Here is a 27,918-nt window from a genome sequence, read left to right on the forward strand (position 1 = left end):
GCCGCAGAAGAGCCTCAGTGAGACACGCGCACGCAGAGGGAGAGTGCAGCGAGCGGAGCAGCCGATCACCTCGTAGTGATGGAAACCATCCATCTCTTCCTGTACACCTTCCTCGTGTCTCACTACTTGTGGAACGTCGGCTTCATCTTGTGGCTCTTCGTCAGCGGGACGCCCACGGAGGTCACCAACTATGGATTGCCTCATTGAACTTAGCAAGGACACCCATCCGAGTCGTGATGGACACTTGTGAAATTCTTACGCTTCCTCTTCTGCGAACCCAAGCAGGATTTCCGCAGGATGTCTGTTGTGTTTATGATGAAAGCGCTTGTTAGAGTAGTGTGTGTGTAACGGCGTTTACCTGTTAGTTTTTATTTTGTTGTGGGGGGGCTTTGCCGTCAATAGATTCTCGCCAAGTGAACTTTGCACACAAGCAAGCATCCATTTGGAAGAAGTCAAACATGGCGTTACCCGATAGTGGCATATCCGCAGATGAGGCCCCCTTCCCGGAGATCATAGAACTGAATGTGGGCGGTCAGGTGTACATAACCCGCTACTCCACACTCACAAGTGTGCCGGACTCGCTTTTGTGGGAGATGTTCAGCCGTAAGTCAACCAAAGGACTGGCCAGGGACACCAAAGGGCGGTTCTTCGTGGACCGGGACGGCTTTCTCTTCCGTTATATCCTGGACTACATGCGGGACCAGCAGCTGGTCCTTCCAGACCACTTCCCCGAGCGCGGGCGGCTGCAGCGGGAGGCCGAGTTCTTCAACTTACCCGAGCTGGTCAAGCAGCTGACGCCCAAAATCAGCAAGCAGAACTCCCTGGGCGACGACGGCTGCCAGAGCGATCCGGAGGACTCCTCGCCCGGGGTGGACACCGCCCGGAATCTGGGCTCTCTAGGCGCGGCGGCTGCGGCTTGCGCCAGCCTAGTCCCCAGCTCCCTGGACGGGAAGCGGTCCGGCTTCATCACCATCGGCTACCGAGGCTCGTACACCCTAGGCCGCGACAGCCACACCGATGCCAAATTCCGTCGGGTGGCTCGCATCATGGTCTGCGGGAAGACCTCCCTGGCTAAAGAGGTCTTCGGAGAGACCCTGAACGAGAGCCGCGACCCGGACCGCCCGCCGGAACGCTACACGTCCAGGTACTATCTCAAGTTCACCTTCCTGGAGCAGGCCTTCGACAAGCTGGCCGACGCCGGGTTCCACATGGTGGCCTGTAACTCCACGGGCACCTGCGCCTTTGCCCACGAACAGACCGACGACAAGATCTGGACCAGCTACACCGAATATGTGTTCTACCGTGAGTGACGCTATCGAACCCCTTCATCTTGTCTGCAAGTGTCCCCTTCTAGCCTCAAGCCTTCTCTCTCGTAGATGTACTGTAGTTGTTCTTCTCCAGGGTTCCTCCCATGAACGGTTCCCCACTAGAGACTCTTTCCACCTTCTCCCTGGTCCCCAGACCCCTTCAGCTTAATCCCCCGCTGCCCGTCTCATCTAGTTGTCGTCTTGACCACGTCGCGGCTTACCCTGCAGGAAACGGACCTCCCCCTCTTCATGTTTCATCTGTGAAGCACAACCGTTTCTATGGTCTGTTGAAACACAAAACCTCGGTGTACGGGCGTTGGGAAAAAGGGCTTCAAAAGGGTGGCCATCTTGTACGGTATAACTTTCCCTCTCCTGGTTCAGCTAGGTCCCACTACTCTGAAATAAATTACCGTTGTAATTGGACTTATTATAAGCCTCGAGGGGGATGTGAGCACTAAACGTGTCCTGCGTTATATCCCGCATCATGCGACTTGGATTGTGCCATAGTGGACTTACCACTTCTTGGGCTCACAGGAAATCGAAGGATTGTTTGGGATTCCTTTCAAAAACCAGACTTTCAAGAGACCTTTTTGACGAAACAAAAAGGTCATGGTAGAGTATACATTGATTGTGCCAACATGCTTTTCAGCAAGCAGACAGAGGATTCGAGGGGGAAGGGGTGTTGCGTCACTTGCACCGCGCTGCTCAATATTTGTAGTTTTGTTAACGTTCCGTTGCTCGATAACCACCTCGGTGGGTCACGTTGTGGTTTCATGTCAGTATTGTTTTGAAGCTGTTTGCGTGATTGAATAGTCAAAAACAGGATCGGTTGAATTACGCTTTATAGCACAAATCTGATCGTTTCTCTTCGCTGTAGCTAATCCACTGCTCAAGAAACGTCTGCAAATCGTCAACATACCTCAGACTATGCCGGAACAGCTGCAGTCACAGCTGAAAACTCACAGTTGGAAAAATAGTTTAAGCACACATGCTGGTAAAAACAAAATAATACAAATTTAAAATTCTGCGAGGACTTTTAAACGGAGAGTCTTCAGGGTTTTTTTGTCTGGCATTTGTTGTGAAATGTGTGACGGAACGTCCGCCTCGAAATGTTAGGCGGCAAATAAGCCGTGGAAATGAAGTGTTCAACGAAAGGATTTGTCAAATAAAGGTTGTTCTTTCTAATTCACATGCATTGTGGATCCTAAATGATGTCTCGGAATCACCATGATGACACTCTGACAACAGATGAGTCAAAAATAAGAAAAAGAACTGATTCACTACTTAGGTCAATCTGATCTTTAGATAATTAGATTTGATTATACATTTCACCCAATTTATTAGGTTAGTCATTTTACCTAAAAGTTGTGTGGAATTATAACACAGAACCCAACACATTACAGATAACACAAAAACTTTAGTTTGTACAGAACAGAAATAACCTGATTTGGGGTTTAAAAAAAAAACACGACCAGCTACCACTTGCGTCATTTTTACACAAGTTTCTGGGTTATTCATTTTACCTTTAAGAAGTGTGTGTAACAAATGACCCATAAACAACCAAAAAAGTTGATGGTTTGTCGAAAATAACCACAAAATGTTTTTTTGTTGTTGTTTATTTGTTTGACACAACGTTTCATGAATTATTAATTTGACCCACAATTGAGTAATTTTTAGATTGTGAAATGGATGACACAGTAACAAACTGTTGGCTGAAAATGACCTAAACAACTCAAACAATTGAGGGTTGGAAAAAAAGGGGAAAAAAGAACCAGCTGCCACTTGTGTCAATTTGACTCAACTTTCTGTGTTATTTAATCCTCCCGTAAAATTATGTGAAATAAATAATTAGTTTCTTCTGAAAACCTGAATCTGTGTGGAAAAAAAACAAAAACAAAACATAAATCAGTTTATTTCTGTGGTTTTGTACAAAATAACTAAAACATTGGCGTTCTTTTGAGGGTTATTCACTTGTCCCAACTTTTTGGGTCACTCATATGACCCAAAAATTGTTTGAAATCAACAGCACATAAACAAAAACACTGATTGGAATAACCCTTCCAAAAGTGGGTTGATCTGTCCTGAATAACCAATAAAATCTGCTAATTTTGTGCTTTATTCCTACAACCCAAGTTTTTGAATATTTTATAACAAAATAATAATATTTTATAATATTTCTAATATTTTATAATATAATAATATTTTATAACAAAATAATCCAACATTGGATTATTTTGCAAAATAACAAAGTTATTTATTTGACTTTTGGGTCAAACCAATAACAATAACAATAAGTTTGTACAAATTGACCCTTGGGATCTGTCTCTTTTGACCCATATATATATATATATATATATATATATATATATATATATATATATATATATATATATATATATATATATATATATATATATATATATATATATAAAATTATTTTTTACTCTACTGTCACATCGTGGGACATTTTCCACACCACTATTACTCGATACACTCCGATCTAGTCAAAAATTAAACACTACCTTTGAACGTCACCTTATTTGTTTGTCCCAAGTAGTCTGCAGTACAAATGTGACGTAAAAGGCTATATCATACTAAGCAAATACAATCGGTTATTTAAAAAAAAAAAAAAGCATCACAAGTGTAGGCAGCGTAAACTTGGAACAAATTGTAAAATATTATCCATAAGAGACATGAAAAAAAAAGCCGCAGGTCAAAAAACAGATTACATAACCTCCATTTTAGCCAGTAGTTGGCAGGATTACTTCCATTCATTTAATTCCCAAGTTTTTGCGCATTTTGCCTGCTGTCAGTAAAAACAGCAGCAGGCCTAACAGTGGGTATTATATTCCACTTGAACAACAAGTTACGTGGTGGCGTATGTAGGTGAGATAAATCCTTTCGTAAACCTCTGACTCATGTAACACAAGATTATCACACACGAGCAGTTCTCTACGCTCAACCTGAGCTCTCTTGTCCGAGATGAAAACATTCATCAGCTTTGCACACAAACAAATGAGGAAGAGGGAAAAAAAAAAAAAAACCAGCTGCAAAATGCATATGGTTCCCTTCCTGCAAAACAAAGAGTCCTCTGGGAATGAGACCGTATTATGCTTGCAGTGTCTCAGTCCAAAGCCCAAAACAAACATGCAGCATTCCTCTGTCACTCCGCTCGGGCACATTTGGAAACCTCAGTTAGCAACCTGATGAATTGCAATCGGTAGGATTTTACCAATGTTGGGCAAGTTACTTCAAAACTGGAATGCATTATTTATTACTTATTACGATCATTTCAAAGTAATTACTTACATTACAATAGTACTGTGTTTGAAATGTAAAGCATCATACTACTATTGCATTACTTTTACATTACTCTCACCTCCGTAAATGGAAATATGGTTTTGCCTTTCTGACTGTCGCTCATTATGCTCATTACACATCAAACAAACCAACCAAAACTGTACAAATCACTTGATCGGTATCATGTATTGTAAACCTTTAAAGACATTTTCTATTTAGCTTCACAGCATAGTTATGCTTTATGTTTCAGGCAAAAACAGTTAGTGGATTCCACAATTTCAATAATAATATTCAAATTCGAGTTCAGTCGGCTAGGTTAGGGACAGACGTTTGAAAAAGAGATGGTTTCGTTGGGGCTAACGCTAGCAGCTAGCCCTCATCATCGTTATCGTGTTTAATGTACTGTTTAACCTGAGTTTTTGTGTGCTTCATCTTGATACACATTGACCAAAACTATTTATAGACTATTATTAATAACAAGTGTACGGTGAAAATTTGCGTTAGCTTACCTTGTCATTTTTGCTATAGTTGCAACCGGCGATCTCACTGACAAGGTTTCAAAACGCAAATCCACTTACGAAAGTGCCTGCATATCTTCTACGTAGGACATACTCTGCCATCAGAGAGCGCTAATTTTGTATACAATATATTTTGTCTTGTCCCTACTCTCAATCCTCCACCTCGTTTCTTTTGGCTAACTTCACGTTACAATGGCGTCGGTAAATGGTTTGTCAAATTACTGGTGCTATTTGGCAAAGTGGACAGCTTTTTAGGTGTCGCACACAACGTGCACCTAACTATTATAACTAACTATCTGACAAAGTGAAAGTAATGTGTGTATGTCCATCTTGTGTACGTATTGTCCATATTCAACCCGTCGCCTGCTGGTGCCGCATTCGTCTCTGCTGTAGTAGATACTAACAACAGGAAGTAAACATTTTGCCTCGGACTTTTCTCGTCCTAACTCACTATGGGGGTTTTTTTTGTTTTTTTTGCAAATTTGGGGAAAAAAAAACCCACCACATTCAGGCTAAAATTGCATTGGAACAAATTGTGTTACTCTCATTTGTACCAAGTAAAATATTGCTATTTTTTTGTGTGAAATATATTACACTACCGCATTACAGCAAAAAGTAAAGGATTACAGTAATTACATGACTTTTGTAATGCATTCATGACATTGTTTTCGTCATGCATTACTCCCAACACTGGATTTTAGACCAACGTTAACACCGTAAAGAGCGTAGAATCAAGAGAGTTTAATGCCGTCTTTGTGAATAAGCAAAAGAAAAAAGCAAAAAGCACAAGGTCATTCTTTTGGATGCTTATCTTGTGATGTACGCTGACGTAATGTCGACTGTGACACAGCTTCAAAGAGGGATTCTTTTTACCTAAAAAAATGCCACAAGTGGTGGTTTTGTGCAAGGTGGAGAACAAGAGATCCAACTTGTGTCTGATGTCTTGCCAACTTAGCCCAGTTTTCACTATTTTTAGTCACTTTTAGTGGCAAGTACTTTTCCCAAAAAGAGATTAGCACAAATGACAACAGTGGTCATAATGTTAGCAACATCATTCCGGCACAATGGGAGGAATATTGCCAAGAGAATTTTGCCTAATTATATCCATAAACCGTAGGGTTTATGAATCATCACTGTTTCGTTATACACCACTGTCAATACTATTATTGTAGAGACTTATGTATTTTCTTATACTCGTTACAGTATATCATATACTTATAGATAGCCGTATGTTTATGGGTCCCGACTAGCCTGATTAAATGGTTTGCAAATCTGCATTTTCATAAACCGTACGTACGAGATGGTGTATCATGATGTAAAAACCACTGTTAATATTATTGTTTTCAAAACATAAACATAGATATTATAAGCTCTACTAAGATCTGCTTATGCACTTATCTATATGTTTGACTCGCCGGATTAAATGGAATGAAAATATTTATACATGTCACTATGAGTGTGTGTATTTATATGTTATATCGTATTATGTTATATCATATTATATCATATCATATTATAACATATATTATTTTATATTATGTGTACAAAATTAATGTAAAATGTTTAAAGTGAAAAGAAGTAACTGCTTTTACTTTTGTATAAAAAAAATGCAACAATATATCTGTTTGACTAGCCTGATTAAATGCAAATACATAGTTTCCGTATATACGTATATATATATATATATATATATATATATATATATATATATATATATATATATACTTATAGACTTATCCATCACTGAATCGTTATACATCACTGTCAATAATTTATATTATATTAGGTGTACAAAATTAATGTTAGAATATTTAAAGTGAGAAATAATCCTATTAACCACTTTCAGTTTTGTAATAAAAAAAACTGCAGCACGTTATTCTCATATGCTTTACACATTAAAAAGAATACAGATGATTGCATGTACTTCTCACAGATTCACAGAAATGTAACCCCTCCCCATACATGGCTTTTGTGAAAAATTATCGCCTTTCTCAGCATCCTATTAATTATCTTATTCATTTTTAATGCTTTTCAATGGGCATCAATTTTACGTGATATGTCTTTATCTGCTGGGAAAACTGCAAATCCATTGAATAGAGCGCGTTGATATTAGCTACGAACAAGTAAAGAAAAACGTATAGCTAAATCTACCAAGTCATTTTCAGGGCTGACCTTTTTGTAGGATTTCCTGCTAAATTCAGACTAACTTTGAGTAAATCACGAGCACAAAAACGCTGAGTCACACCTGCAAAATTTTAGTCGCCGGCATTTTCTTGAGCCGTAGTGGGCCTCGACATTCAACAGCAATAAAACAAGCAACATTTTCACCTTTTGCCCACCCCAATGATTCATTGATTGCCAATTGCGCAACATCTCCATTTGCATGTTCCATTAAAACGGCATCTCGGGGAAGCAGTTCATTATTCAGCTGTAAAACTGCAAGGCAAAAAAAAAAAAAAAAAATAGTGAGCGCCAGTCTGTTCTCGCTAGCTCCCGGCGGCGATTTGCCCCTCGTCATGTCCCCCCCCCCCCTGTTGTCATTGTCATCCACATGGCAGCGCGCCTTTCGTATGATCGCCTTGTCTCTCAGCCAGCTGGGTCAGCGCTTTCCCTATTTGGATAGCAGAGGAGAGCGCAGGAAGGGATGTACATCAAAAGGGAAAAGGGGTGCTGAAAAGTGGGCCGAGGAGGAGAAGGAGGAGGTGGAAAGAGATAAAAGAGAAATGGGGAAGGGGGAGCGTTTTGCAAAGAATTTGATGCTCGTGTCTGTGCTCTCCCTAAGCTATTGCTTGCATGAAGAAACACCACTGTATGTTTTCCACGGAGGAAGCGGGCTCAAACTGACTGGCCTGTGATCGTGTTACACTAAACAGACAAAGATCCATGAGATTAGCCTGCATGTTATTCGAGTCATATTGATTTACAATGGCCAGAAAATGGGAAACTTGATATTTTTAGGGCAACCATATTCAGTCCAGGGGGGCATGCACAAATTAAAATCTACAAAGAAGCAATGTTTGGTTTAAAATACTCCATAGAGATGTTTTGATAACATTGATGGAATCTTTTTTTTTTTTAGCTCCTTAATCATTGTGCAGTATTAACCATTTTTGGGTCAATATCTTCCACATAATTCTCACAGTATTTTATCCAAGGAATGGAAAACTCCTGTTAGTATATCAACAGCGGTCATGCCATGTCAAACTTTGACATGGTGTCACTATCTGGGTGAAATTTCAGCTCCCTCGTGTCTTTCGTCAATGCTTTTGCTTTGATGGGAAATATAAAGATCAAATCATACCGCGCAAGGGTTAAACACACTTTAAAATGATACAAAATAAATCAAAATATTGAATACTTAGAGAGAAAGTGATAAAAGCATTAGATTCAGCAAAATTATTGTACAGAGTAACACCGTACTAATCAGGAAACTAATCGGGAGTGTACAGGAAACACATTTTTTCATGCTAACTAACTTAACATCTCACAGTATGCTGTATATAAGGGATTGGTAAGTGGACCATACACTGAATAGCCACTCAATTTATTTAACAAAATATCTAAAAATATTTTGAGTGATAAACTTGTTGTCTGTACTACTGTGGCCCTGCAATTCACTTATTCCCAGATTAAAAAAAAATGTGTATAAAAGATTTTTTTAAGGGGGGGTGTAATTTTGAATGTATTTAGAAGTGCATTCAAACTATTGAATATTGTTGAAATTATTTACAAGTACATTCAAACATTAGGTTTAAAAAAAAATTGAACATAACTGAAAACACATTTGAACGTAATTGTGTGCTAGCACTCCATTAATTGTGTGCTAGAATTCCAATATTGTTATGAGGAATGCTTTTTGACATTATGGGAACAAATGCTATGTTTTTAGCATTCAGCCGACAGATATTGGACAATATTATTTGCAAGTATGTTCAAACGTATTTGCAAGTATGTTCAAATGGATTTTCAAACATGTTTGAACCTATTTTTAAATACATTTGAACATACTGTACTTGCAAATCCATTGGAGCCTAATTGTGGGCTAACTGCTAAAAACACACACAGCATTTAGCTTTCCGGTACGTTCGGACGTATTATTTGCAAGTAGTGTTCAGATGTATTTGCAAGAAAGTTTGAACTTTTTGAATTTTAAAATATTTCTTTAACATATTTTTGAATAGGTTTACTTACTACTCGCATGTTCATCGAGTTTTATTTTTTTGCAAGCACGTTCAGACATTTTTCCACATATGTTTGAAAACATTTGCAAATTTGTTTAAATATACTTGCACGCATGTTTGAATGATGTTGCCACTCAAAAATGTTTACTTCACAATTGGCATCATACGTAAAAACGTCTCAAAGTGGTTTCGCCGTCAGATTTTGCCATCGCGCTGCTCATTCAAACCTTCAGCTGCAACCATCTGCGTCTCTTTGCTTATTCATGGCCCCTCAAAGTTGTTCAGCTTTAGGACCAGCATTCCATCACATCCTCTTTTGGCGTTTGGAGAAAAGATTATCCACCTTTTGGGGGGAGTTTGTGTGCTGGCAGTGCTCACTGGGGGTGCCACAGGGTCCACTTGAGGGCAATGCACTCCCCAGTTTGCCATTATGCTGAGCAGGCATCTGGCACCGATGAAGCCAACACAAACTCAGACACACACACACACACACACACTCACAGAGGGAGGGAAGATGTGCAGTAAGCCTCCCGCATGAAGCCAACAATTAGGAACTGTGATTGTCTTCCTTCTTTTCACTCCTCATTGTAATTTTTCATAATGCATTTACAAGCAAACGCGCCATTTGCCTCCGCCCTTTTCTCTCGACGGTAATAATCAGGAGATTGTGGAAATAACAAAAGCGCCTTTGCTACTTATTAACTGGGATGAGAGATAACAAATAATGTGGGGAAATGGAAGCGAGAGAGCCCGGGGCGTACTTTAACGCTATTATTTCCTCCCATCAACATGTGACGCAAGGTCGTCTCGCTTTTGTTGCGTCAGTGAGGTCAGAACTGCGGAGTGTGCATGTCAGTCTTGACGGCGACGCCCACGCTCGCATGTAAGCTCACATGCACCCGCGTGCGACGACGCTGGCTCCCAGCATCTTTATCTCATTGTGCGCTGGACTATTTTTAGTCAGTTAGGCATTGAGCCAGATGTGTACCTACTGCACTGCTATGTCCTCCAGCATGTGTACACTTCCTTCTCTTGGTCTATACATCTGCTGGAACATACTGGCCTGCATGCAAGAAAGTCAACATTCAACGAAAGTTGCAAACAGCGATGAACGGGCACCCGTGATGGGTCTTGTCGGAATTTCTTGACAGTCTAGACTTTTGGTTCTTGAACTTCACAGTTCCATATTTTTGAAATGTTGCTGCCATGCTCTGCCAACACGTAACTGTAAAGACTATTATGCAGTCGATACCTGCTATTTGCAGGGGGGTAGGGAACGAAAAGGAAATTTCCATATAATTGACGGTCTTTAAAAAACACTCACTGACCAATGCTAATTTTACCTCTTGAAAGTGTTGGGTCCCCGGGAATCGCGATACTAAAAAGCTAAGGGTCCCAACTGCGCAACAAAAAGGACATAGGAAGTTTAAGGTTCCAACTGCATTTACAAGACGTGAGCAAAAACTAACAGATATTAACAAATGTCAAAGGTAAAATTTATTTAAATATCAGACTGAACTTACATGTAGCATCTGTCATTGTCTTCTTAATATCACAACCACTGATATAACTTATTCCATTTTGGTGGAAAAAGACGCTTTTTACTTTGAGTGTCCAATTAATTAGTTTGAATGTATCTATTTTGTTCCACTTCTCGATCTTCCAAAGTGTTTCATTTTCCATTCTTTACTTTCTGGCTTTTTGTAACCTGATTGTGTACTATTTGACTTGACACTGATACTAAAAAAAAAAAATGCAGAGCATATGTTGTTTTGGGCCAAAAGATAGCACTTTTTTAAGAGACATATTTTCACTAATGAGATCCTGCGTAAAAACAACACAACATGACTTGTGAGATCAAAACAAATATGGTAGATGAAGTTGTCAAAAATGTTCGTAAGTAGACAATGATGAATATTTTGATGTCAAAAAATGATGCATCTTAGGGAAACTCATTGATTTAATAGTATGCAACCCTGTCAAAAAGTATGTGTCAGGACGCAGGAATGCAGGCAGACAAGAGCACTGACTGACAAGCTTAGACCGAGGTCACGCTGCAGAGATGGCTGTATTTCTTGTCACATGTTACCTGTGTTCATAAAACTCCTCTCACGCAACCGTGCCCATGCTGATTTCGTTTACTGTTTTCGTATCTTGTTTACTTTCTCACTCTCTAATGGCTCCTCCCTCATGCATGCACTATGAATGGCTGATAAATATTCATCATGAGAGCAAACACGGAGAGGTTGGTCATTTCATTGGTCAGATGTGATGAGACTGGGTAGCTAGCTCCTTGACTCATCAATAAATCACTTCACATTCAAAGCCGTACAAAGCCGTTGAAAAAAAAAAGAAAAAAATATATAGACTGTATATTAGGTACTGTACTTAACAATAAACAGTATGGCCTGGAAAATCCAGAACTGAACAGTTCCACTTTGAAACATTTCAAGATACGTATCAAATGGTCTTCAACCAAAAAGCCGTATCTTAGAACAAGCTAGCACATTTGGCTGAGTAATAACAATTTTATTAAATGAATGTAAAAAGAAAACAAAATAAGTCACTGTTTCAAATGCACACCTCCAAGTGCCAACCATTTGCCTGTTCCTGTAACAGTTACGATAAAACTTACAAAAGGACGTCACTTTGGCCTAGTGGTTTGTACATCCGGCTTGCAGCCAAAAGGTTTAAATCTCAGCCCTGCTCTTCATGTGTGTTTTCATATTCTCCCTCTGCTTGTGTGGGTTTTCTCCAGGGACAGCTTCCTCCCACATTCCAAAAATATGCATGTTTTGTTTAGTGAAGGCTCTAAATTGTTCATAGGTGTGAATTTGAACGTAAGGTGAGTGAATGACTTTTCCTCATTTCTTGCTCAAAGTCAGATGCGATAAGTTTCAGTTCACCCTTGGCCCCAATGACGACAATAAGTACAGAAATATAACGGATGGCATAAAATATCTGGGCCTCTTGCAAATGACCTTAAGTAGCCCTAATATATCAGCTTAATTATAATCATAAGGAAAGAAAACAATTTCATAAGGGACAAACAAATGTTTTATAGCAGATGTGGTATTTAGTTTAATTATATATTCTGCTGGCTTCTCCTCAATTTTGTGTTTTCTCCCCTCAAGAATCATAAATGTGTGATTAAGTAAAATTTATGGTCGCGTCACGCAAAGCATTAGACAAAAAGTGAATGGTTTCGGCAGGCCCGTGGCATATTTTGTGATAAAGAGGTAATTTGAGACATGTAAGGTCGTAGACAATGTCAAGATGAACAAGAGCAGAAACAGAGAAGGGGAAAGGGAGAGAAAAGTTAAAAAGATAAAAATAATTTGTAAGGGTGTTGTGAAAGTTATATCAATAAAAAGTTTGGCCAAGAATTTAATTATGAATACATTATTGCCATGGAACATGTCAGATTGTATTACCATAAAAGTTAGTCACCCCTTTCCTAGAGTTACACCATTCATAGTGTTAACAGTTTTTTTGTTTGTTGTTTTTTTTGCAAATACAGTAAGGTTTCTTTAAAAACTTTCATTGCCATCTACTGGCCTGGCATGCAAATGACAGTGTTTCCTTTTTTTTTTTTGCACTTGCGACAATTTTGTCGTCACACAAAAACTTTTGTCAAAAAACTAATAAAAAAAAGCTTGTGTTGCTTACCCCCTGGGTATTCTATCTATCTATCTATCTATCTATCTATCTATCTATCTATCTATCTATCTATCTATCTATCTATCTATCTATCTATCTATCTATCTATCTATCTATCTATCTATCTATCTATCTATCTATCTGTCTATCTATCTATCTATCTATCTATCTATCTATCTATCTATCTATTTTTGGGGGGGCACCTTCGCCCCCTTTATGTACAGAAATTGTAAAAATGTGACAATAGAAAAAGTAACTATGCTGTATATTTATATATTTATGACATTTACATTTAAATAGGACTATTTGTGATGTCATAATTAGAGTATTATGACTTTTAAAAACTTTTGCACTATGGGAGTCCAGGCTAAGCCAATCATCAAAGTCATGGAAAGGCTTGCAAATGTCATAAGTAGCCCGCTAGCGCTACCCGGTGGTTTTGGGGTGTCAACACAAACATTTCTAGTGGCCCGTTCACGAGTTGCCGTTGAAAGGATTGCTGCAAAAATTGAGGGAAATGCATGATAAAACATTGGGTTTTCAAAATGTACAAAATCGTCTATTTTTCCAGTTTTGAATGTTAGTAAATGAGTAGTAAATGAGCCCGACATAGCCTCTGTTTTTTGGTATGCTTTTCCTTTGATATCACACATCAACAAGTCCGAGTTGGATCAAAATACCCCCAGGGGTTAAAATGTCAGAAAACTGTTATTACTTGCCACTAAAGTTGATGCGGACATCCCTCCTCGTACCCACATCAACCTCCAAAATTACAACGATTATCCAACTATTTTTTTAAATTTCTCGGACGAACCTTTTTCCTTGCTAAGCGACGTAAATTTAATACATTTTCAGATTTTGCTGTTTGTCAAAGTAGATTTGTCAAATGACAAGTGTTTGTTTTTCGGATATTCAGGTTTAGTTTTCATACATTAATTTAGAAAAAAAAACTACGGCAAGTGAGGACAGACATCTTACGTTGCTGACAGCAAGTAAATTGCCATTTGAGTTCAGATTCTTCAAATAAACCAGCAGGGAAATTCCTAGAGATTACTCAAATTTGTTTTCCTAGAGACTTTCAACACCTGATTTGTTTTCTTTTTAGGTGGCAGTTTCTCTTTTACGTTGTCCGGATTTGTGAAAGATGTTATGCCTCCGAGGTATAAGCGAGGAGTTGTAAATGTGTCACTGTTGGCTGTTGCTAGGTTGGGATTCACCTCATAGCCATCTGGAGACCGGGCGTCTAATCTGCCTGCCTAATTATCAGTAATCTGTAGGGTCAGCTTTGTCCTTGGTGCTGCAGTCATGTTCGTTGTCTCCTATGCTACGTTTCACATTGCAGCTCAATATTTTCCATACACAGAGGGCTCTTGTGTGACAAAATTAATCTGTTCCGCGGATGGGGTTGCAAAATGAATTCGCCGTATGGCAGGCAATCCAAGCCTATGTTAAATAGCAAAAGCGTATAGAACCCCAGGTAAAAACATCAAAATTGTACTTACGTATTAAAAATTGGTTCCAAAATAGTAGTAAGTATAATAGTAAGTGTTACATATATATAATATACATTTATCCAACCAGAAAACATCATAAATAAAAAATATAGAAAGGATTTATTTACCTTTGAGTGGCGCTTGTTCTGTCCATATTCGCTAGTAAGTGTAGCATAGGCTAGGCTAGCTTCATATTTCTTGATTATCTCCAGCTTTGTTTCCATAAAAATCATCTTCTTACTTCTCTCTTTAACATCACTAGCAATCTTAAGACCCATGGCTAACCTTTTCAAATTTGAATTAAGCAGTAAAATGCACTATAAATACTGTTTTTTAACCACTCACGATAGAGCAAAGCTTTACCATTCCGCCATTTTCAAATTAGTGAGGCCGACCAAAAACTGACCAGCATCCCCGTGAGGAGACGCTGACCAATAGCAGACCAGCATTGTAGTGAGTGTTACATGGAGGCAGTTAGGCAACAGAACAGAAAATAAGTGCAATTCCTTAAAAACGCCTGCAGATGAAGACAAAACAACACAAATACAGCCAACCCCCTAGGGCACAGGTGTCAAACTCCAGTCTGCCAACTTTTCAGTTTTCCAACTTTCTCACTCAACCACACCTGATTCAAATGAGTTGGATAATTTTCAAGCTCCTGCCGACCTTGCTAATAAGCTAATCATTTGAATCAGGTGTGTTGGGGAGAGAAAAGTTGAAAACTTGCTGGATACCGGCCCTCGATGGCTGGAGTCTGACACCTATGCCCTAGGGTCATGACAGTTGTTTTTGTTGCAAAGCTGGAAAACTACCGTTGAGGGGATGAAAAAAACTCAGTATTCCACGTCGCAACATGAAAAAAACATAAACCAGGGATGCTGTAACATGGGGGTTCACTGTAAATCAAATATATATGAATAACTTAAACAGTGATTGTCTGTGTCTGCAAAGTTATTCTGCGTAATAGTATTGAATTTATAATTGGACCATACTTACTTTCAAAAATACCGTGAGGCTTGATGTTTGTTTTTTGTGTACATCACATGACATTGTGCTTTGTGCGTCACATCTCCGACTAGTTGCTTTCACCTCAGAAGTCGCATTTGTTGTTGTCATGTGAACAAGTGAATAAAAGATTAAATTTGACAACAACAAAAAAATCCATCACGTCCTGCAGGGTGTGAACAAAAAAATATCGGCAAAAATGGTACATTCTTGCAATTGCATTACTGCGTTCTTATTCAACACAGCGCTAATCAGTCTGCTTTCATTGAAAACAAAAATCTGTTGATATTACCTGTCTAGAAGCTTAAATTCTGAGCATTTGGAAAATTTCAAGTCTTTATATGATTAATTGCACATCAAAAACATATGTATTTATTAACTCATTCGGTGCCAGCTTTAGTCAGTTCCTTCTTTTCCCTTCATACTAAAAATGTAAGCAGCTGGGATGAAACGTATAGATTCTATAAAAATGTATATGGTATTTTCCATACTATACGGCGTAACTAAAAGCCTTGAATTTTTTTCCAAAATCTACAATACACCCTAAAATCCAGCAAGTCTTTTGTGTGAACTGAGTCCAAAAATTTGTCCCAATGTTATTGTGTGAATTTAGTAAGCCCTCCATTGACTGACTCGGACCATTTCCCGCCGAAACAGGGACGTAAGGGAAGGAACACATACAGCACATACACTAGCAGCAATAAACTAAAATGCGAAGATGACAAATACGTACAATACGTACGCCGGGGGTTATAAAGCATTCAGAGAACATTACGTACGTTCCCTTTCATTGTCGAGCGTACATTGGAGCATGCACCTTTTAATATCACGCACCCTATTGATGAGTTAAATGCGGAAATAAACCCCATAATTGAGACTGCGCATAATAATACGGTGCACCGTATGCTGCAGAAAATACGGTCAATACGTCTTTGGGGCTGAATGAGTAAATTTGGTGATGAATTCGGTGTCGATTATTTGTTAAAGCTCTATTTCAAATGGAGCCATCTTTTCAGTTTGATGCCGCAATGAAGCGCGTCATTAGTTTTCTAAATGACGGGCACCCAGCTTAATTTCGAGGCCCCCCAACTCGCCACTCCCCATTTGCTTTTCCCGTTTGGCAGCGGCTCCCGCCTCTCCTGCTGTTTGTCACTCATTTCCTCAACATTATGTAGATTGACAGCTTTGTAATTGCTCTGAGACTCACAAGTACACACAGGCGGATTTTGGACGCGGGGAACTTCAGCATGTAAATTTAGAGGAAACGAGCGTAGCGTCAAAACGTCTAATTACACGCCCACGTGTTTTTGCTCTGATGGTAATCAAAGAGAAAAGCCTGTCAGTGTGAAGTCTGGAGGTGGTGAGGCCAAGCACGCGGATCATTTCGTAAAGTAGATGTTAAGATATGTGAGCTACCAGAGGAGTAATTACATGTAAAGCGTTTAATAAGTGGCAAAATGTTGTGGAAGGCACCACACGGACCACCTCGAGCTACGGATGAAAGGCCCCCGTATCGCTCCTAGAGACGTAACAATCCACTTTAGCTCTGCCTCCTTCACACCACAGTGACGTTTCCATGGAGATGGTGTGAGCCTCGTGTTTGCAATCCTCCCTGTCGGCAGGTCACAACACTTAGCGCCGGTAACATGCGTTCTTTCCAAAGCAAGTCCCAATTGGTTGATGTAGCTCATTACATGTTGTTTGAAGGATTAGGGGCACACCGGGGAATGTGGGGGGGTAGTTATGCTGCCGTGGCACCCTAGTGTAGCAAATTGCCCAATTTCCCTTAATTACTTTGAAACAAGGGGAAAAATGCTGTTGTTTTTTTTATAATCCACTCGATGAGGTACTTCTACACAGAGTTGGGACAATTACCGTAATTCCGCAAATATAGGACACACTTTTTCCCCCCCAAATGAAGGCTAGGCTCGTCCTGTATACGGTAATTTAAAGATTAGACCATTCGAGGAAGATTGATCTGTCAGCCATATAAGCCGAATATTTATGTAAGATGCGCATTTTTATATCGGCCGTATTTTTAATTACAAAGGCTACCGTAAGGGGACGAGCCAGAGGGCGGACGTCAGTTGGCTGTTAGCAGCCAGCGCCTGTTGCAGCTGACAGCAGCTCGTTAACTGAGGTTGTTACGGCTTTATTTTCAATTGGAGAAGCGAGCAGACTGAACCAACGTCCCAGTCCATCCTTGTTCACACTCAGGAATATTACTAAAATGGAGAGGATCATGTAAAGGCTATTCAATCAATAGTGGCAATGGAACATTTGACTCATTTATTAATTGTGGTCTTTTGGCAAATACACACTATCGTAAACTTGATGAAATGCAGATGGCATGCAACTTTGAGTATTTATGGCTAATAGAACTTGCGCTGGAAAATCAAAAACATAAGGGAAAAGGAAAAAAAACAACGGTTTCGGAATTACACTGTCGCAGCATTCACTGACTGCTCACAATGTGGCAAATCTGATACACATGGAGGTAAACCCGCAAAAAATATATGTTACAGATACAAGAAAATAAGGTTTATTCTGTTTTTCGATAGATTTTACATCATTGCTAAACTGCTGGTGTGTCTTATACACAGAAAACTAGAAAAAAAATGAATAAAGATAAGGGTGTGTCATGGGTATTTTGACTGAACAGGTTAGGTCAGACACTAAACCGAACTGAATCAAAAGGGGTCGGACTTAACTTTTTGGGTTATTAATTTAGTCTAAAAAGTGGAATTCATTCAATTCTAACTCGAGTTTAGGGGTCTTTTATCCAACCCAAGCATTTGGATCAAACAAAAAAAAAAAACGAAACAACCCAGGAAATATTGGATGATAAACATTTCACCCACAATGTTGTGTTAAATACCCCATATGGTAAAGAAAACTGTTGAAAAAAATTATAATTTAGGTCAAAATGGGAATGACTCGCTACTTGGTTGAATTTGACTCATTTTTGGGTCATTGGGTACAAAACAACAAATTTTGGAGGGTTTTTAAGGGTGGGTTTTTTTTTTTGCACCCAGAATGTTGACTCACATTGACCCAAGTTGTAAATTGGGAGCTTGAAATATTTTTGAACCAACTGTTTTTCGAGGAACTAGGGTTGAAATCCTTGTCGATCTAATGGGGCCACTTCATGGGAAGCATGTGATCCTTGGTAGAAAGAAAAAGACTTGAAGTTAGAAAATGTTGGTAATGATAAAACTAATTAAAAATGTAGTATAATTTTTAAACACAGTTACACTGATTATCTAGCAGCCAATTTCTTGGTAGCTTTAACTAATCAGTATGTGCAAATTTTATCTCGTGTTGGGTCAAATCCTCAAACTAATGTGTTGGATATAAATACTGTAAGTCAAAAATGGCTTAGTCCCTTTTGGATCGCTTGGGTATTTCGCCCAATTTCAGTCATGTTTGACCCAACATTTGGGTAAAATTGAACCCAATTTGGGTATTTAAAAAAAAAAAAGGCAATCCTCTACTTGGGACAATTTGAAAAAAACATTCTGGGTTATTTCGCACAAAACAACCCAAAACTAAATGGCCTTTTATTTTAAAGCATCACAACAAATTGGATTGTTTTGTAATTAAAAAAAAAAAAAAAAAGAATTGTCAATAAGAGCGACTGGAGACAAAGAACACAACCTGTGTCTGACATCTTTTAAAAAAGGAGAAGTCAAATGTTTGGTTGTAGCGTATCGGCTGTATTGTCTGTTACCATTCATTGAGAAAGATTGGATATAAAATTGCTGTCTTTGGTGCACTAAAAGTGCAGGAAAAAATTGGTTTAAGGCAGCACTGAGCACTCTAAAAGGCACATTGGTTGCTCAAATCACATTTAGACAGATTCCTATGGGAATTTTGCCGCTCACTTATTAAAACCACAACCATTATCTTTCTTTAAAAAAAAAAAAAAGATTTTTTTTCTTAATAGTCTGACTTTTATTGTAGTTCCCTTTTCAGAATGTGTTTCTTTTCAACCGTGTTCCCCGCACGTTTAAAGAAAGTGCGGCAATACTGCCAACATTTTACTTGTAAGAGTAGCAGTCCTTTGAGGCGTTTCATTGTTTGACTGACATTTTGAGGGCTGATAGAAAGAAGATACAATGTGGACCTCCACCGAGCATTGTGTTGTGCAAGTACCCTTCAAACGCTGCCACCATTCAACACGGTGCTCATCCTTTTCAACCGAGCACACACACAGCTGCTGGTGCACCTTTTTCTAATTGGTCTTGTGTTCTTTTATCCTAATAATAATGGAAGAAGTGTATGTGTGTGCTTCAGATTGAATTGACAGGCTATTTGTGTTCAATGTGAAGCAGGCATCGTGGCACATCGCTATTAGTCATTTAAAACTGCAAGCTGCGTGCAAATTTATTAGTAATCTTTTTCTGTCAGGTCCATTCAGTCCCTTTTAATACCAATTGACTTAGTTATACCGTCTAGATTGTGTGTAAGGATGAATTAGAGTGAATAATGAATTCTATTTCACCGTATATCTTGGATTGCGTTGTGGTTTTGGCAGTGTCTCTCAAGAAATCTTAATGACTTTAGCAAAGGATTACTTTAAGTAATTACGTACTAAAGTAAACATAGGTACGCAAGTAATTGGTTAGTTGAGTACTACAGTAGTAAAGTGATTGATTACTTAGTACTTCATTACGAGTACTTAGGTAATCAATCGCTTATGTGTTGTCGTATGAATCTCAAGTATCTTAGATAATTGTCCTTAATTACTTAAAGTACTTGATTAAATGATTAATTTTAGTTATTACATACTAAAGTAGCCTATTACTTGATGCATTGCAGTAATAAAGGCATTGACTACTTTTGTACTTCACTACCTAAAATAATCTCAATTTTTTTTTAGGTGATTTACCCCCTGTAAAATATGTTTTCAGCCAAGTATGCCTTAACCGGTGCAAAACATTTTTGGGTAAAATTAATAAGTAAATAAACTTAAGAACCTCTCAACGTTAGTCTGCACTGGTTTATAAAATAGAATCAACATAATGTGTCCTCTTTTTTGAAAATAAAAAATAAAAACCCTAACCCTTAATAAACATTTGTCCACAAAAAAATTATCAACCAGGTGTCAGACCTGTTCTCAAAAAGAAATAATTGTAAATTCATATTGGCCACAGAAAAATATTAAATCTAAAGAGTCCTCTTTTGGGATTACAGTAGAGATCTGTTCACAAAATTATGTCATTAACTTAATCATTAATGAATATTTGCCAACAAAAAAATAATCCACATAAAGGGTAAGACCTGTTCTCAAAATAAATAATTAGAAATAAATATTTGTCCACAGAAAAATATTCAACTTAAAATGTCCTCTTTTGGGGTCATAGTAGAGATGTGTTCACAAAAAGAAATCATTAACTTGACAGGTAACGAGAGGTGGCACGGGACAAGTTGGGTCAAACCATTCTAGTATTTGGGAGAATCTGGCTTTTTTCAATAATGAAATTGAATAAGCTACTAAACATGAAAAATTAGTTTTATGAACTTATATTTTCCTGAAACAATCAATTACTTTGATAATTATCTTTACGGGATTTTTGCACATGTGTTTCTTTGTTTTATTTAAAATCTTGAGTACCCCCTGGAGTCCCCCCATTTGAGAACCACTGGAGTAAAATGTCTACTCAGTCAGGGTGAGCAACATAACAAACATCCCGAAGGATGTTTTGTGACAGGAAGGTGCTAAATATCAGCCGCTCTGACACGTCGGCGCCGCTATTAGCAATAACGATGGCAGCCGAGCCATGTGTCACATTGCACAGATGGGAGAGCGCCAGAGTGCATGTGTGAGAAACTACTTTGGCTTTTGCATACATCCCCGGAGAAGTGGCCTCTGGGAGCAAAAAAAAAAAAAAAAAAAAAAGCTTGAGTGCTCTCTTTCGCTCTTCTCCTCCACAAGGCTTAGCCATGGAGGAAATCATGGAGCCCATCCCCCAGTGGATTATTCCTCCGACACTGCTAAGCCCCCATACTCCCACGGCCAAGGCATCCTCAAACACATGTATTCATTACGGCAGATTCGGAATGCACCGTGCGCATTGAAAAAGCGGGTGGAGAACGTGCTTCTGCCAGCTCCTTTTCTCTCTTTATCTTGTGCCACTTTTCAAATGCCCGGACATGCTTTGGAGCACAAAGAGACATGGGGCCTCACATGTGCAAACACCCACACGTGTGCCCACGCATAATTGCACAAACACATAAAGTGGACCGTGCTCTTCCTCGGTGCACTTTGTCACATGTTGACGTTGGGAGAGAAGTGTGTCATTTCGCACATTGGTTGAGGCATCTAGTACCTTGCCGTCACTGCGGGAGCGCTGCTCTCGGGCGGCGGAAGATAAGCGCTTTGTGGATTTTCATATACTGTCACAGCTGGCACGTGTGATTTCATATCATGTGACTGGATGCACGGTATGCACGCGGAGATGCCGTTATCACGTAGCGTGCCGGGAGCTGACGAGATACACCAATGCGTACTTGCCAAATGTAATGATTCTCACGCTAGGGCCGTATCAATAAAGCTCAGGTTTGACTGACGCTGACCGGCAGGTATTCCATCTACAATATGGTCTTTATTGCTGTGGAATGGTGCTGCAGTGACTCCCGCTGAGAGGTGTTTGCTATTCTGTTCTCCCCTTCTACGATGAAATGAAAAAACATTGGGTGATCTTCAAACATTTACCGTATTTTTCAGACCATGGATTGAAACCCGGAGTCTCATTGAAGAGGTCTGTGTTTTGCCAGCCCATTCATTTTGTGTCCAGAGTTTTGTCCATTTTGTTTCGGCAAGACAGCAAAGTTACCATAATTTCCGGATTATAAAGTGCACTGGGTTATAAAGAGTAGCCTCAATAAACGGGGATATTTTGGGGAATTGGGTGATAAGGTGCACTGGGTTATAAGGTACGGTCTCAATGATCAGGAAATTGGGGAAATTTCAATGTACATGTATAGCAGGGGTGTCAAACTAATTTTTATCGAGGGCCACATTGTAGTTATCGTTTCTGTCAGAGGGCCGGAATACATCTAAAAATAATCTAAAAAAGTCACTCATTGCTTAAATTTTAACGTGCCCCTGAATTTCTCTAAAATCCTGAAAATTTAGGACTTAAAAATAGAAAAATGTGTCTAATAAACGCCATTTTCGCTTATTTACATCCTTACCTAGTTTTGAAATCAGAGGCTGGTAAAAACTGTTCAAAAGATAGATCTGAAACAGAATTTTTGTTTTTGTTTTGTTTTGTTTTGTTTTTAAAGACAACCTGCAAGTTTAGCTGGAAACTTGAAATCAAATCAGTATTTGGTGGGTCACATAAAATGATGTGGCGGGCCGGTTCTGGCCCCCAGGCCTTGAGTTTGACACCTGTGATGTATAGGCTGCACTGAGTTATGAGGCATAGTCTCAGTGAACAAGAATATTTAGGAAAATTTCCATCTGCGAGTACGTATAGGGCACACCTAATTATAAGGCACATTCTCAATGAACAGGAATATTTGGGGAAATTTCTATATATAGGGAGTACTAGGCTATAAGGCACACCAGGGAATAAGGCACATTCTCAATGCACAGGAATAATTTTGGAAAGTTCCATCTACGTATAGGGCGTACCGGGTTATATTGCACACTCGGCTATACGACACAAGGAAAAAATCATAACATATACATAAGGCACATGATCATAGAGCACACCATTGATGTTTGAGCAATATATAAAAAAAACACAAATGTTAAGTGTGCCTTAAAGTCACATAAGTAACTTATAATAATAGAATATAAAAGGTAACCCAACCCAAGAACACATGAATGTCAAACAGAAAACCTTTCTAACACAATTATGTGACTAGAGAAAAAGTACCGTCTTTTTTTTTTTTTTTTTTTTTTTTTTACTATTAGGTGCACTTAAGTTCACCTAGAGTAATTACACAAAAATCAACATTTTGTTTAATCAAGTGTGCCTTGTAAATGGATGTCGACTTTTCAGTTCATTGTCTTTAATTCAAATTATTTCTTGTTTACTTTCACTTAATAGTGTTCCGGCTTTCAATTCCAAGTCATAAACCAGTCAATTCCTCATCTTGATATTGTTTCATATAAATGTATAGATTTATAATAATAAAGTCGAAATGTTAAGTTAAAATATGAACACGTAATTGTTGAACAGAAAACATTTCAAACAAGTAATGTGGTTCTAACATAAAATGTTTTACATTTGTCTACAAATTATTAGTTATTGGCAAAAGTACAAAATTGAAAATTGTGCCTTACAGCCGTTTGTGCTATTAACACCTTGCACCTTATTACAAAATGTTCTTATAACACCGGGCACCGTAGAGTACCGTTTTCTTTATAACACCGTGGGCCTTGTAAATTGGTGCACTCATGTGCAAAAAATTCTAAAAGGAAACCTGCTCACTAAGAGCCACCTTGCGGTCCCAAAACTACAATAATTACTGTATATCTCTTCAAATCTCAGGGAACTGACAGCCCTTTCTCTCAAAGTAGAATCATTTGGACAGAAACCTTTCATGCGAAAATGAAGGCATTACCTGATTACTGCAAATGAATTAGGACTTAGTTTTGAAGCAGGAGAAAGTACACAACGTGCAAGTATTCACACAAAGATGCAAAATCTTCCTATTGTGAAAAATGTCTCACTCGACATCCGCGAGAGGTTTTCACACCATCTACTGACTCGCCGCGGGATAGTGGACACACACAAGCAGGTCCTCCATTCCCTATGTCTTGTTGTCGTTTTCTTCCCTGGTGAGTTATATCCCTCACTTTAAAGTCTCGTGTTTTTCTTCCGCTTCACTGAGAGCATCTCTTATTTTCTATCCACATAATGTGCTTCATTTAGGCATACCAAACAATAACAATTATTTTCTTTTTATTATTTGACTTAAAAAAGACAAAACACATTATCTATAATTTTGCTACGTTGGACTAGATAATTATAGTGATTATCTCCCCACGTTGTAATTTCTTGTATTATATTGACTATCTTATTTTCAATGTGGTATTTCAATGAATAACGAGGCAATCATAATTGGTACAATTTAAGTTTTGAAGGCGCAAATGTTTTGTCTACATTACCACACACAAATTGCAAAAAATAGGGTGGGTGGGTGGGGGGGGGGGGGGGGGGGGGGGGGGTCTGTGTGTAGGGGGTAACGGATTTAACAGGAAATCATTTCCGATGGTTTATTTTCCAAGCGAGCACTGAGGTTATGATACTTATGGATTGGACACAAGTAAAAATTGGGTTTCAGGAGTTTCATTAACTCATTTAGCCACTCACTCACTGTGCTTCGGAAAAGTTCAGCTCTGATTGGTTCCACTAGATGGGTACGAGCCAATAGGAGGGGACCACATGGTGAAAACCCAAATGTTACAGGGAAATGAAAAAAGGTCATCATATCGAAGACAGTGAATCGGTGTCGGTTCGTTTTTAATGCTATTTCAACGAAATTCAACTTTTTTGAAGTATGAAACAAAATAAAATGGAATACACTGTGAATGTTTTTTTGTGTGGAAATTCCTGAATTCAAATTTTTGTAGAAAACAAATAATGACACGAGAACCCTACCTCGAGTTTTCAGCACTTTGTTTCTCTCTGTACAACAAACAGAAACCATGAAAATGGAAAATTTTACCAAGTGGTCCATTTCTATTGGCCTATACCCCCATGTTGAATATCTGTGAGTGCTTTTTGAATCAATGTTGATTAAAAACAAAAAAATCCCCAAAAGAATTTAAAAAAAAAAAAACAACAACATGCTTTTGTCCTTCTTCAGGTGGTACATCAGTGATTCCCAAGGCCAACACGACTTCCGATCTCCGCCTTCTTCCCGAAGCGGCCATGTCCGAACCTCGGGCCGAATCGGCCTCGGTGGAGCCCAGCAGCACCAGTGCCATAAGCATGGGCGCTCGGACCCAAAGCCTCCCGGAAAGCAGCAGCATCCAAACGCCGGACGCGCCGCGACCCCTGGACTCCCCTCCACCCCCCGTGTCCCCTCCACTTCCTTCCCCTCCATCACTTCCTCCGGGAAGCCCCGAACTCCCCCCTCCTCCCCCCTTGGTCCCAACCCAACCGTTGCCGTCACCCAAACCTTCGCCTACCCCCAGTCCTGCCTCGACCCCACCTCCCGCCGAGAGCCCCCAGCGCCCAAGCAACCTCCACCTAAAGACACTACCCCGGCTCGTCCCGCGAGAAAATGGCGGTCCTCCTACTGTGGTGAACGAGGACGAGGAGGAGAGAAAGATGCTGGAGGAGGATCTTAAGAAGTGCATCGACGATATCAAAAAGATCCGCATGCCCAAAGTGTTTCCAGATCGCAAGAGGCATTGGCAGAATGACTTGCTCAAGAAGTACAATGCGTAGTGTTCATCCATTTTATACCGTAGAGTCCGAAGTATTTTCATGGTGCTTGCTTCCACTTTTTGTAACCGCTTTTGGCAAGTTTACATCAGCTCTACAATCACTGTATTTTCCGTGCCGTATTATTAGGCGGTGTCTCATTTATGGGCTCTATTTCTTTACTTTGTCCATACACTGTATAACACACTGTATGTGAGAACTTACAATATGTAATGTTCTCTGAATTGTTTATCGCTCCGAGCATTCGTACTGTACGTAATACGTAATATTCTTTGATTGGTTTATTGATGCTAGTATATGAACTGTGCGTGTTTCTTTCCTTACGTCTGTGTCAGCGGAAAGTGGTCCGACAGTCAAACAGAGGGCTCACCAAAGTCACACAGTAAATTATTTGACAGATTTTGGGACTCACACAGGATTTGGGCACACAGCATTGTAGGGTTGCAGGATTGCAGACTTTTGAGAAAATTAAACGCCTTTTGGTAAGGAAACTACGGTAGATGCTATCAACAAGACAGTACAATGACTCACAAAGCCAGTCTACTTGTTAGCAACACTCGAGTTTTCCCATTGTATACAAAAATGTTCTTTTAGGGATCTTAATGATATGCGCTTCTGTTCAGTAATTATTAAATAAATAAATATTCCAGTGAGACATCTTTGATCATGTGGTGGTTATTTTAAAATTTGCTTTTGATGTCACACAAAATTGTCAATAACAAGCTTGGTTAAGAGTTGATGCAGCAAACTGATTAGTATAACTATCTACGTGGGAAAAAATAAGATTGTTTTCTACCCCTGAAATTTTACCTTAAAATGAAACATAGTACACATTCACTGCCAATGACGAGTATACTCATCAATTACGTTTCTCGACGAGGATGGATTGGTTGAAGACGGTGTTTGTTGCTACTCCACTGTCAATTTTAAACTTGGAAGCAACTTTACTGATGCACTATCGCCAGTAGATGGCATCGATGCGGCTGTTTATAAAAGAATGAAAAAAAAAGCAAAATGTAACTACGTGTTTTCTTGGTGAAAAGGAGCTTTCTTTCATTTGGTAGATACGGTGTGATTCCTTTTTTTGATAACGTTTCATTGACTCGCACAGACCTTGGAAGATGACTCAAATTCAATATCCAAGAAACACCTCAAAGACAAATCAATAAAAAGTGTATTTTCAGAATACTGAAATTCCCGTTGATCATCAGCCAAAATGCCGAAGCCATCAATGCAGAGTTGAAAGCTTTTTCTGTCTCCGATGCTCGTGATTAAGAGGCTCAGCCGTTTTGTCCATTTTTGTGATTACATTATCTTGCAGCTCGCAATGGGGGGCGTTCAGCCGGAGAACGCAGTGTACCGCGAAGCAAAATGGGTTCTTAGTAGGGCCAGAGTGGGGAATAATAATGACATAACTGTGTGAACCAATGCATAAAGTGTTGAGCCACCTTCAGTGGGAAATGAGCAGGTGTGTGTACGTGTTCAAGGGCTGCCATTTTCGTTCACCTCGTCACGCTAATTTCATTTGCATTTCCCCGGTTGCATTTCCCTATTCCTATTTATAGTTTGCATTATATTCCATTAGGCACTAGGAGAGTGATAGCTTACATCTGAAGACTGCGGTTGCTTCTGCAAGCAGATCATCAGACTACACTTCCTGATGTCATCGCTTCCAGAGGACTGACAAATAACATTTGAAGGTAATATTATTCGTAATATTTCGACTTAACATTTTAACAAGAGCTTATGTATGAAATTTAGTTGACGGATGAAGGTGAATGACGTTTTCGTGATAACTGTAGTTTTCTGTCATAGAGAAAATATGCTTCATTTCTAAAGTATTTTTTGAAAGTTTTTTAATGCAATTAATCATGATTGATAAAGGTTTAAAACTATTAGGGTCTACATAAATTAATTATTAATTATGCGATTAATTATGCAGGGGAAAGGAGAGTTGAGACCTTAAAATTGTTTATGTAGATGAAAAAGTTTTCTGTCGAAGATTTGTGTTTTCGTCCATAAACCTGCTTTTAATGAAA

General features: G+C 39.1%; 1 protein-coding gene across 1 annotated transcript; it reads left to right on the top strand.

The window, feature by feature from the left end:
- On the top strand, positions 1 to 26,534 carry LOC148414054 (BTB/POZ domain-containing protein KCTD12-like). The gene is made up of 2 exons (XM_088431691.1): positions 1 to 1,302; positions 25,296 to 26,534. The coding sequence occupies exons 1-2, from the start codon at positions 459 to 461 to the stop codon at positions 25,880 to 25,882; spliced, it is 1,431 nt and encodes a 476-aa protein (XP_088287817.1). The 5' UTR covers positions 1 to 458; the 3' UTR covers positions 25,883 to 26,534.
- Positions 26,535 to 27,918: the final 1,384 nt, after the last annotated feature.

Source organism: Hippichthys cyanospilos, chromosome 13 (assembly GCF_059441005.1).
Source record: "Hippichthys cyanospilos isolate Australia breed blue-spotted pipefish chromosome 13, RoL_Hcya_1.0, whole genome shotgun sequence".
In the NCBI taxonomy this organism is placed as follows: Eukaryota; Metazoa; Chordata; class Actinopteri; order Syngnathiformes; family Syngnathidae; genus Hippichthys; species Hippichthys cyanospilos.